Raw genomic sequence first — 12,878 nt, forward strand, 5'->3', positions numbered from 1 at the left:
ATCAACAGATTTATTAAGCACTTAGCACAGAGGCACAGGGGCTTAACTGCCACCGCCATCTAACAAACATTTACGGAGCATCTCCTCGGGTCAGGCACAAATGCTGACCTTGGGCTACAGCACTGAACAAAACATATGTGGTCCCTAACTTCACAGAACAGATAATCCACCTGCTTAATACAGTTGTGATGCTCAACCTCTTTAAATGATGAGGTGTGGAGATACGGGAAAAAAAGAATCATGTAAATCATTTTGGAGCAAATACCACATATGAATTCAAATGTAACAAAAAGATACAAAGGAGCAGGATTTAAGAGATAGATGATGTATGTTTTTAACAAGTATGCCAAAACACAATACTGATGACTGACCTTCATTGCTGTGATAAACCAGTTCTGTGCCCAAATTCTCCTCTGAGGAATTAGTGGAAATACCCCACAATGGACCCAAAACACAATTCCAGAAACAGTCTATTCCAACGGAGCAAAGAGAAGAGGTAGACCAGAAAGTAGTTTCAAAGTTTCAGTGTACCCATATTACATGATGACACGGGGACCCAATCAGCATAATCTAGATTCTGGGGAAACTGCAAGGCAAACCACCTGGTTTCTTCAATAAATAAACCTCAGGAGAAGAAAAACAAACCAAAAAAGGAGAGGGAGAAGAAACCTACCAATTACAAAAGGTGAGAATTCCATCAACCATTTATAAGTATGTTCTCTATTTGGATTTTGATTTAACTAATTTGTAAAAAAACAAAACAACAACTGAGACTCTTAGGGGAAATTCAAATACTGCTTAAATATTTGATATTAAAGAGCGACCATTAACATTTTTAGGTCCGTTTGTAGTATTGTGGTTACATTTCCATAGAGGATTCTCCTCTTGTAGAAGTATTACTTACTGAAATATTTGTTGAGGAAGTGATATGACACTGACATACTTCAAAATAATTCCAAAGGAGATGGGGGTGGGGGGCGGGGCAGTGGGCAAGGGTAAAGATGAAATAAGACTGGCTGGACAGGCACAACTGTGGAAGCTGGGTCATGAACACAAGGCAGTTTGTCTTCTTCTATTTTTTATAGGTATTTGAAATTTTCCACAAAAGTTAAAAGTTTAGGGGCACCTGGGTGGTTCAGTCAGTTAAGCATCTGACTTCAGCTCAGGTCATGATCTCACCGCTCGTGAGTTCAAGCCCCGCACTGGGCTCTGTGCTGACAGCTCAGCGCCTGGAGCCTGTTTCAGATTCTGTCTCCTCTTCTCTCTGCCCCTCCCCGACTCATGCTCTCTTTCCCTTTCTCTATCTCTGTCTCAAAAATAAACATTAAAAAAATTTTTTTAATAAATAAATAAAAAGTTTGAAAACAAACTATTTCGGCTCCCATCCTTGAACCCTTAAATAAGCTCCTGAGCACACTCAGCAGTCCTGAGAGCAGCCTAAAGCAAGCCCCTTGCAATGAGGCACTTATATGAGGCTCCAGCAGGAGCCAGGTGTGGGGCAGGGGATAGTCCCCATGGGAGCAGGGGAAGTATCCACTCACCTACAGCAGACAGCGCAACGGTAGGCTTCCTTGTGTCCCTGAAATAGAAAAGTCAGAAATCAAATGCCCAATTCATAGGCCACCATCCACCTGTACTTTTCACCCTGTGCACACCTTTCTCCACTCTGCTTCCAGTGGGTACCTGGAGCTCAGAGGGAACGTGAGGGCCTTAGAAACAAGTGTAAAGGGAGGCCTGTCTCCCTTAGGGGACAAACTTTCTCAGCTACTTCCACTGAGGATGAGTCTGAATTTCAAATCACATAGTTGCAGCCACAGAAAACAAACTCTATGATTCAGCACGGCCGGCGTGACCCTGATTGTAGGGGTGGAGGAAGCCGAAAGAAGCCCCTCCTGGTGTCATTTCTCCTAGTGGCAATGAAGGGACAGTCACGGAGGCATAACTCAGCAAGAACCTTCCCAGTAGCACTTCAAAGGTGAAGTCAAAAAGCTACTGCAATAGTCCCAGTCGCTAACAGGTGGAAACCGAGGTGTCCACTGACAGATGAGTAGATCGACAAAATGTGGTCCAGCCGTACAATGGACTATTAGCCAGCCTTCTGACAGAAGGAAATCCTGTCACATGTGACAACATGGATGAACCTTGAGGACATGATGTTAAGTCAAGTAAGTCAGTCACAAAAAGACAAATACTGCATGACTCCTCTCCCACTTGTCAGAAGAATTTAAAGTAGCCAAAACCATAGAAACAGAAAGTGGGAAGGTGCTTAATGAGGAGAGTGTTAGCCTGAGAGGAGAAAGTTCTAGGGATATGATGCACAACAATGTGAATATATTTAACTGAACCATACACTTAAAAATGGTGAAGATGGCGTATTTTATGTTTTGAGTTTTTCGACCACAACTAAGAATAAAAACAAAAGAAAACCCTACTCCTGGATACAATGGGAGACTCCTGGAGAGAGAGATACTCCTGGGGTCACCACAAAGCCAGAGGGCAATTTCTCCACCAAATGGTAAAGTGACAGAACGCAGCGCCAACCCAGGGCTGGGGGGCTGGACGGCCAATCTGTGGCTCGGGCTTACTAACCCAGAAACTCTGAAAAGGAATCATCTGTTCAGCATCTTTTAATCCTTAAATTATAAAACCAATGATTTCATGTAAATGAGGAATACTCTAACCTTGCCTCTAACTCCCTGGGGTTTTATTTAAAAACACCTCCCTCCCATTTCCCCCGGGTTTTGTGCTCTGTCCCCACTCGGGCGCTGCCGTTAGACTGACGCCACTGAGGCACTTCCCCGAGGGGATGCATGTGAAATCCACTGCGCACACCCTCTCGGACTCCCTTTCCCCGGTCTGTGCACCTCTTGGTGCCAACCATCACCGAGCCACTGCCATTTGGGTGTGGAGCAGTCCGCTGACGGGAGAGGGGGTCCCATCGGGGGACTCTACACACCATGCCCTCTGGTTAGTCACCTTGAACTGTTATGGCAGAGGGAGCCGTACTCTACAAAGGGAGAAGGGGGACAGACGACATGCCAGGCCCTAGGCTCGGGGCTCCTTCCCTCTTCACCTCCTGAAGGGGAACCCTTAGAGGTGGCTCTCAGCCGCACGGGGGACTGAAGCCTCACAAGGAGCAAAGCAGATGTGTCTCGTAGCACCGCCTGCTGCAGCAGATGCGTGTCTGTGCCCATCACAACTCCCCACTATCATCTGCCACTTCAGTTAAGCTTCAGCCTGACTTTCAAATGCCAGCACCTGTGTCCCTCTGCACAAGGGATTTCCCTGGCTGCTGAAGCCTGCTTTGCAAACCTCTGTGACAGGCCCGAAGTGCCAGGGAAGGGACGATCCGGGCGCAGCCTGCCACCAGCAACTGACAGGGGATGACGCCCCCACTTCCTGAGCCCTCGAGGGTGGGACACCTCTGAAGAGTTCTGTACTAGCACCTAGCAGTCCCCACTAGGAATAAGCTCCATGTGCTCAGGGTGCCACCCGGGGGGACAGCGTGCCCTCCGTCTGCAGCCTTCCCAGCCCCACCTCTCCTTCCGCCGGCACCTCTGTCACCCCCTCAACAGTGTCTTCCAACGCATGCTCATCTCGGGGTCTGCACCCAGGGGAAGCCAAACTTTGGTCTCCAAAACAAAGGTCTCAGATCATCCCTCAACCCAGCGGTTTGGCCTTTTAATTGTTCTTACTTGATATCCCAAATGTAGATGTACGTGTCCACAGAGCTGGTAACCAGGAAATCTGGCTCAAACACTGCCCAGTCCAAGTCGCTGGGAACATGAGAAATAAACAGAACAACAAAGAGAAAAAAAATTCAGAGTTCAGTTCCAAAGCACTAGCAGATTTCGTTTCTAGTGGCTTCAGAGTCACCATTAATGGTCCTCCTTAACATGATGTAGGCTAGAAATCTCCAAACTTCTTTGGGAATGAACAAGACTTAACTGAGCTCTGAAGAAAACTTGTAGGTCCTTTACCCTGTCATCACCAGCTATACAATCACCTGCCCCCCTCCCTCCCAAAATGGAGGACTTCAACTTCAAACACACACACACACACACACACACACACACACACCAAGGCAAAAACATTACATAATTTTTAACTTGTAGTTTTCTAAACCAGATTCAACCACAGGTACCTCGAGTAAAACGAGCATCTCTCAAAGCAGTGGCAAACCACCATGTTGCCACGCAGCTTTCAGGAAGGGTAAGACCTCCCTACTCACATCCTCCCTCCTAGAAAGGCAGTTACTGCGCAGTTAACACAGGCCAGACATCTGGCCTTTCCCAGTACTTCCGGGTCAGCTCCCCCACTCCTGCACTCCCTGCTGCTACTTCCTAGGATGAGTGTTCTCTGCCCAGAAATAGTGACCCAAGGACAAGATGGATCAAGGAACACTCCAGAAGGCCATGGGCGGGAGGCAGCTGTGCCCCACAGCCAAGCATAGGGCTGCGTCCTGCTGTCTGTGCTCCCGCGCACTGGCGAACATAAGCTGAGGATTCTGCTGGCATAACTGCGTCTCCCTCCCGTGGCAAAAATCAGCTCTAATTCTTCACTCCAGACTGGGCTGTCTCAGTGTCTTCTGGAACTGAGGTTAGCAGTTACATGAATGCTGGTTCCTAAATACTGGCTGATCCTTACTGTGAGAGCCACCGTTTCAGTGAACACTGAGGGCCTAGCAGTCACCCGGGGCCAATGTAGCACAGAGGGTCAAGTTGTGGAAGGAGGACAGAGCCTTCATGTCACTTCCCAAGGGACTATGACAAAGTGAGACAGGCCACGAGCTGTGGAGGGCTGGTGCCTACCTGATTACACGAGTGTGGCCTTGTAAGGTTGTGCCAACTTCCCCACTGCCATCTTTCCACTTATAAAGGTCGACCCGTTGGTTACTCTGAAAAGAAACAAGGGGAAGAAGGCAGCCAGTCCCACACCCGAACACATGCTCTCACCCCCATCTGCCCAGGGCTGAGAAGAGGAAGCCATGCAGGAACCAATCTGCATGGCAGAGACCCTACAGGCTGACTTGCTCACAAAGCCATCAGAAATGAGTACAATTAGGATCTCCTGGGGTGGCTCAGTCGGTTAAGCATCCAATATCAGCTCAGGTCATGATCTTAGTTTTAAGTTCAAGCCCCACATCGAGTTCTGTGCTGACAGCTCAGAGCCTGGAGCCTCCTTCCGATTCTGTGTCTTCCTCTGTCTCTGACCCTCCCCCACTCATGCTCTGTCTCTCTCTCTCTCTCTCAAAAATAATAAACATTTAAAAATATTAAAAAAAAAAAAAAAAACAGGGGCACCTGNAAAAAAAAAAGAGTACAATTAATATGTGAGCCAACCTGAGCTCAGCACATAGGACTACAAATTTCCAAACTGCAGGGCAGTGCTATCTTCAAAGTGAATCTACCCTGAGTGGCTGCAGCTAAACTGAAGCCACAGAGGCACTACCTGAGTAGTACCTGAGTGATGGCTTATGGAGATGCACCCCTCACCCCTCCCCTATTGCCCCCCCACCCCTGACTGCTAGGACCACTCCCAACTCTGAGCATCACACACCCATCTCGCCAGCTGCTGTCACACTAGATGCTTTCAGCTCACCCTCCCTACTTATCAAAAGCCCAGAGTCCATCCATAACACTTTAAAAAACACATATACACAAGAAAACAAAACCACTATCAAAGGGGTATCCTAGAAAGCAAAATTATACAAGACTCCTAGAAATATGCCTATACTGAATTTATTATTTTTTTTTCTTAATGTTTATTTTTAGAGAGAGAGATTCAGAGAGAAAGGGAGACAGAGGATCTGAAGCAGGCTCTGTGATGACAGCCCAGAGCCTGATGTGGGGCTCGAACTCACATACCATGAGATCATGACCTGAGATGAAGGTCGCTTAACCAACTGAGCTACTCAGGTGCGCCTAATACTGAATTTCTTTTCTTTTCTTTTTTTTAGTATTTTTAAAAACTTTTTTTAATGTTTTATTTATTTTTGAGAGAGAAATAGAGACAGCATTGTGCAAGGGAGGGTCAGAGAGAGAGGGAGATAGAGAATCTGAAACAGGCTTCAGGCTCTGAGCTAGCTGTCAGCACAGAGCCCGATGCGGGGCTCAAACCCACGAACCGTGAGATCGTGACTTGAGCTGAAGTCAGACACTTAACAGACTGAGCCACCCAGGCACCCCTATTATTTTTGAGAAAAAGACACAGCACGAGCAGGAGATGGGCAAAGAGAGACAGAGACACAGAATCTGAAGCAGGCTCCAGGTTCTGATCTGTTAGCACAGAGCCCAACCTGGGGTTCAAACCCACAAACCATGAGATCATGACCTAAGCTGAAGTCAGATGCCTAACCAACTGAGCCACCCAGGCATCCCTATACTGAATTTCTTAAAGGGTTAGGCATAAAGATCTAGGAAAGACTGACCAGGAAAAAACACACTCCAATGGGGAAAGGAGGAAAGAAAAAGCTATATTTCACTGAAACAAGCAGCCAGCAGAATATCTAAATATCATGAGCTTACGAAACATACCAAAAGTGAATAAAGAAAGACAGCAACAGACTGATTACTGATACACAGGCTATCTAATAATTTCTGAACTGATAATATAGATGCAAATCTATTAATATCTATATATTACTAGACTGATTTTCGTTTTAGCTCAGAGATGGACAGATGTAGAAAGTTCTGAGGTTTTTATCCAGAAATGCCAGTTTCCAATTCTAAATAGGTTCCTAGTCAAAGGTTAGGATTCAAAAGAGCTTCCAATGGGAACAGGAGTAAAAAGAAAAGTCCCCCCCATCTTATAAAAATATCCCCTGTCATTGCTAGAGGGTCTGCTAATACCAGTCTACGTCCTAGGAATCTTTCTGTTTTTATAAATTTTTTTAAATTTTATTTATTTTAAAGAGAGAGACAAAGCACAAGTGGAGGAGAGGGTCAGACAGAGGGAGAGGGAGGGAGAGAGAGAGAAAGAATCATTAAAAAATTTTTTTAATCTTTATTTTTGAGAGAGAGAGAGAGAGCGAGCGAGCATGAGCAGGGGAGGGGCAGAGAGAGAGAGACAGAGAATCTGAAGCAGGCTCCAGGCTCTGAGCTGTCAGCACAGAGCCTGACACGGCGCTCGAACTCACGGACCACAAGATTATGACCTGAGCTGAAGTCGGATGCTTAACCAACTGAGCCACCCTAGGTGCCCGGAGAGAGAGAGAGAGAGAGAGAGAGAGAAAGCTTAAGCAGGCTCCATACTCAGCACAGAGCCCAACATGGGGCTCAATCCCACAACCCTGGGACCATGACCTAAACCAAAATCAACAGTTGGACACTCAACCAACTGAGCCACCCAGGAGTCCTACTGTACTTGGAATCTTAAGAAACCTGCCCTCTGCTCTGTCACACAACGCTGTACAGAGCGGGTCATCACCCATGTTAGAAGTGAGGCAGCTGAGGCTCAGAAAGTCAGGAGAGTACTAAAAATAAAATAGTGAGTATCAAAACTAGGACCTGACCTCACATATGCCTAACTCCAAAGCTCTTTCTCCTGAGAAAGGCTGCCTTCCAACCAAGAACAACAAAAGAAAAAAAAATCAATAAATTGAATTCTATCAAAATCAAGCCTTTTATATATCAAAGGACATTATTAATAAAGTGAAAGACAATAGAATTAGAGACATACTTGCAAATCATATCTCTGGTAAGAGTCTAGTATCAAGAATATATAAAGAACGCTGACAACTCAGCAGCAAAAAGACATAAAACCCAATTTCAAAATGAGCAAAGGATTTGCATAGATATCTCTCAAAAAAAGATACACAAATTGCCCACAGGCACATGAAAAGATGCTCAACATCATTAGTCATTAGGGAAATGCAAATCAAAACCACAGTACGATACCACTTTCTCCCACTAGGATGGCTATACTTTAAAAATAAAAAAAAAACAAAACAGAAAAACAATGATTTTGGTGAGAATGCGGATAAACTGGAACACTGCTGGTAGGACTATAAAACAACTCAGCTACTGTAGAAAAGTCTGATGGTTTTTCAAAAAGTTAAACACAGGCTTACCCTGCAATTCCACTCCAAAGTACATACCCAAAACAACTGAAAACACGTACTGAAGAAAGTACAGTTACACACCTGTCCACTTCCACCTTACTGACAGAAGCCAGGCCAAACGTCCATCAGAGAATGAACGATTAAACAAAACATGGTATAGTCATACAATGGAATACTATTCAGCCATAAAAAAAAAGAGTAAAGCACAGATACATGCTACAGCAGACACAAAAGGTCACGTATTCTATGTTTCCATTTATATGAAATATCCAGAACAGATAAATCCAGAGACAGAACACAGACTGGTGGCTGTCAGGGGCTGTGGGGAGGGGCATAGGGAGAAACCGCTTCGTGGTAGAGAGTAAAGTTTTACTCTGGAGTGATGGAAATGTTTGGGAACTAGAGAAGGGCAGGGGCTGTGTAACGTGTGAATGTAAATAACATTAAACTGTCTACTTTAAAATGACTGTCCAAAGGAAAAAAAAGGCTATCTCACCGTTCGTAAACAAATGCAATGTTAATCCACTTAGGCCAACTACTGACTGGTTAGCCTAAATCAGTTGTTCCCAATAAGGGGCAATTTTGCTTCCCTGGGACATTTAATAACATCTAGAGACATTTTCAGTTGTCATGGTGATGGGAATGGCGAAGATGCTACTGGGATTAGGTAGGTAGGAGCCAGGGATGCTGCTTTGTCTCTTACAGTGCACAGGACAGATCTTGCTACAAAGAATTATCTGGCCTGAGAGGCCACTGGAGCCCAGGTCTAGGACCCCTGGACCAAACAATCAGGGGCTGAGGATGAGAGAGGAACAAAACTCCTAAGGTGTAAGCCAACACAAAGAGCATTTTTTCCTAACTCACAGGAAAGGGTTTCGGGAATGGGAAAGCAGTAGACTGGCCCTAACTTCTCCTTCAGAACAGCCCCCCAAACCAGTTCAACCTCAGATGTCCATGGTGAGAGTCACAAAGATTCTTTGTTTGTTTATTTACTCATTTAGAGACAGAGCACAATCAAGGTAGGGGCAGAGAGAGGGAGAGAGAATCCCAAGCAGGCTCCACACTGTCAGAGCGTGACACAGGGCTTGAACCCATGAACCGTGAGATAGTGACCTGAGCCGAAATCAAGAGTCAGACACTCAACCAAATGAGCCACCCAGACACCCCAGACAGTCAGATTCTATTTTGGAAATGACGGGGAAGAGCAGCTTTTTGTTCCTTCTAAAGCTGACAACGTTGCTTTTCTTTCTTTTTCTCAGGTGCTTCCCTCTCACAGACTGTCATTTCTGATAAGAATGGAGCCAGACAGCACTGTGACTGCTTGCATCCCCTGGATGATAAGAAGTGTTCTTTAAATACTGTTCTTCCAGCTCAGTGCAAAGGAGCCAAAGGTTTAGATCTCTAATTCTAGGAGAGTAGAATGCTGGTATAGAATCTGATGAGATATCAGAGACGATCTAGCCTAGATCTTTCTTTCCGTCATGAATCCCTTGAAAAAACAATAAAATGTATACATCTTTTTCCTGGAAGAAATCACATATAAAAAGACACATATAATATCAGGAGGTTAGCCAATCTAATGAATCCCAGTCAAGAAAGGACCCCTTCCTGGGGCACCTGGGTGGCTCAGTCAGTTAAGCACCTGACTCTTGGTTTCAGCTCAGGTCATGATCTCACAAGCCACTGTGGCGGGCTCTGTGATGATAGTGTGGAGCCTGCTTAGGATTCTGTTTCTCTTCCTCTCTCTCTGCTCCTCCCCAACTTGTTCTCCCTCTCTCTCTCTCTCAAAATAAATAAATAAATAAACTTTTAAAAACAGAAGGATTCCATTCAAGTGAAAGGGTATATGGAGTCTTCTGATCCCTCTGAAAGCAGTGAAGGTCAGAGTCACTGTCCAGTTACATTCCTGTCAGTGGAAACCAGTTCTTATCACACACAGAAGTGGAGGCATCTACTCATTTCCCTTTCAAAATCTGGATCTCAGAAACACAAGATCTGACACCGATGGTACCAGCAGCTCTGTTCGTATATAGATACACACCATATGTGCATGTATACATATGTGTCTTTAATTTGCCTCTATCTTCCTTTTAGAACCATCCACACGTCTTTTCTGCCTGAGAAATGAGAGTTACGTTCTCTTCTCTACATAGAACATAGACCGACCAGCCCCGGCTCACACTTTAACAGCCTTTTCCTGTACTCCTTAAATGGCTCACCGAAGCTGCAAAATAGTGTGCGAAGCTGTCATGAGGATTCCACTGCACAGCTCCAATGTCCCACTTGCTCTGGCGAGAGATCTTTCGGTGACCTTCGAAAGGGGCATCTAGATTAACGATGTATAAGAATCGGCGGCTAGGAAAACAACATCAACATTATGACAATATAATAGCATTAGCATTAAGACAGAAAAGCACATTTGGAATTACATATGGTTTACAGCCAGTGCTCAAAATATCCCCAGATTTATATGACATTTATCTACTCTGAAAGGCATACAAGTGGCAGGTGGAATTCAAGGTGACAGTTCACCAAGCAGGAGCCACGTCCCTGCAAGAGCCTGTCTCCAGAGATGGGCTTCCCGACTGGATCCTTGGGAGTCTGACATCTTCCCACCAGCTTCAGCTCCAAGCCCACTCCACTCAGGCCTTTCCCAATCGCTCAGCTGGGGGTAGTTCTGGTGCCCACACAACTCCCCCTGTGCAGTTTGCACTGTGGAGGCAGCCCTGATCCCCACAGTACAACTACCGATGGTAAGGCTCTGGTCCTGGACCCAGTGAGCGGAGCACGGAACATGTCTTCAGTGTCTGTATGTCCTTCCTCACCAGGCACAATGCTTTGCATTCAGTAAATGTGTGTTAAACCTATCACTTATCACGTAGCCAAAAATCCTGGAGAAAATCTCAAATTCCCTTGCAAGTTGACTACCTGGCAAAGGCAATTAAATTAAGTCTATTGGGAGGGAAATAGTAACCAATAAAATGATAATGAAAATAACATATTAAGGGCTAATGATGTTCAAGGTGCCAATCAATATAAAGGATCTGAAAACAGGAATGTCCCATGTTTGCCTATTTTCCCTGTGTTTTAAGTGAAAAATCCTTGGTGTGTGAATCAACATCTCGACAGCCATTAATCAGCTGTTGTTCGAGAGCACTCCAAGCCCCCAGGCATCAAGGAGAACAGGTGGGCTCAATGGTGAAGAAAAAGATTAATAGTCCCTGCTCAGAAGAGATGGGAAATGCAAGTTAACACAGCATGTAAACATCTAGCAGAAACCCTAGAAGAGAAGGTTGGGGAGAAGAAAGAAAGCACAGGTAAGACAAAGTCACAGAATTTCCAGAACTGCTGGACAGAACAAAGATCTAGAATCTCTGACCTCCTCTGAAGGAATCACTTGATTCTGCAGCAGGCAGGCTGGCATCTTCCTCTTAGTATGAAAAACAGGGAAAGGCTGAGAGCTGTAAACAGGGGGCATGCGTGAACAGGGGAGCTCAGGGACATTAAAGAGCAAATGCACAGCAGCAGGAAAAAAGTGGGTGCTTCAGGATAAACATGCCTGACTGAACATACGGTTTATCTTTATTCTCCCCTGAAGACCCACAAAAGTCAAAGTAAAAATATAAAACACAGAAACCCACAAAGACAAAGAAAATGAGAGAGGAAATGAAAAGCAAACAGACAAATGGTACTCGATCAAAAGACAGCAAACACCCAAGGGCCTGCAGCGGGGATGTGAATGAGAGACAAGGCCGCCTCAGGAGCCGGAGGCATCAGCCTGCAGCAGGGGGAGAGCGAGGCCTGCAAAACCAAAGGCAGGACAGAACAGGAACTGTCTGAAAGGGGACTAAGGAGAGGGGTTTGTGCGTACCTCACAGAGCCGGGTGACCACCTCTCCTTCACCCCGGCCTTAGACAAACTACTTCAGAGGAGCCCCAGGCCTGGGACGAACGGCTGCTAGCGTGGGAATATGAGGAGCTGTGCTCAAAACAGGGCAGGAAGTGGAATGTGAGACCCTCAGGCCTCTTCCGCTACGGCTGATCTGTAGTCTTCACACAATGACCAGTGACAAAAGGATTCTTCTCAGGGGAAAATGACCAGCCCAAGAAAAAGACAAAAGCAATCAAGTAACAATATGGAACCCGGAACCCAGGAAGTAATGACATCTGGGCACCCTCCAAAAAAAGGTCTGGTTCCCACATGACCTCCTTCCAAAGAACCCCACCGTCACACATGTAAACTGATCACTCTTCGACAGTTAACCGAGAGCCAGGTATCAGTCACAAAGGAAATCTGAAAGACAGGGACCAACACAATCAAAAGACAAAAAAAGAAATGGGTAGTGCCGAGGAAAGAAGAAACCTATAATTAATATTGTCAGAGAGGGAAAAGAAAATGAGGTGAAGAACGGAGAACAGAAAGGAGCTCCTGGAAATGAAAAGCACAGGTGGCATAAAGAAATCTGACAGAAGAGTAGAAAGTTAAAGCTGAAGGAAACTCTCAGAACACAAAACAAAAAGGACCAAAAGAGAATCCACATAGGATATGCAACATGGACGAAGAGCTCCAAAAAGAATGAGGGAAGAAAATAGGAGGAAATTACCAAAGACACAACGCAGGAAAACTTCTCCAAACTGGAAGACACAGACTTTCCAGATTGAAAGGGCCTTCCAACAGTGCTAAAAATTACACGGGGTCTTAATCTGAATGGGAATCACATGGGCGTATATATTGGTAAATTTACTAGAGCTGTTCACTCAAGTACATTCTTCCCTGTACATATTTTCAAGTTCAGTATAAGAAGACAAAATGGTGA

General features: G+C 45.3%; 1 protein-coding gene across 5 annotated transcripts in view; it reads right to left on the bottom strand.

Moving 5' to 3' along the window:
- Positions 1 to 12,878, bottom strand: part of WDR59 (WD repeat domain 59) — an 84,908-nt gene that overhangs the window by 53,981 nt on the left and 18,049 nt on the right. For 4 of the 5 annotated variants that reach the window (XM_077752793.1, XM_077752792.1, XM_077752795.1 and 1 more), the window contains exons 3-6: positions 10,282 to 10,417; positions 4,812 to 4,897; positions 3,696 to 3,776; positions 1,542 to 1,579 (exon numbers count right to left, since the gene is read on the bottom strand). In XM_077752793.1, the coding sequence (XP_077608919.1) occupies positions 1,542 to 1,579; positions 3,696 to 3,776; positions 4,812 to 4,897; positions 10,282 to 10,417 (341 nt within the window). The remainder of the gene's footprint in view (positions 1 to 1,541; positions 1,580 to 3,695; positions 3,777 to 4,811; positions 4,898 to 10,281; positions 10,418 to 12,878) is intronic. The other variant, XM_077752794.1, reaches the window with a different exon arrangement.

Source organism: Crocuta crocuta, unplaced genomic scaffold (assembly GCF_008692635.1).
Source record: "Crocuta crocuta isolate KB4526 unplaced genomic scaffold, BGI_CrCroc_1.0 scaffold727, whole genome shotgun sequence".
In the NCBI taxonomy this organism is placed as follows: domain Eukaryota; kingdom Metazoa; phylum Chordata; class Mammalia; order Carnivora; family Hyaenidae; genus Crocuta; species Crocuta crocuta.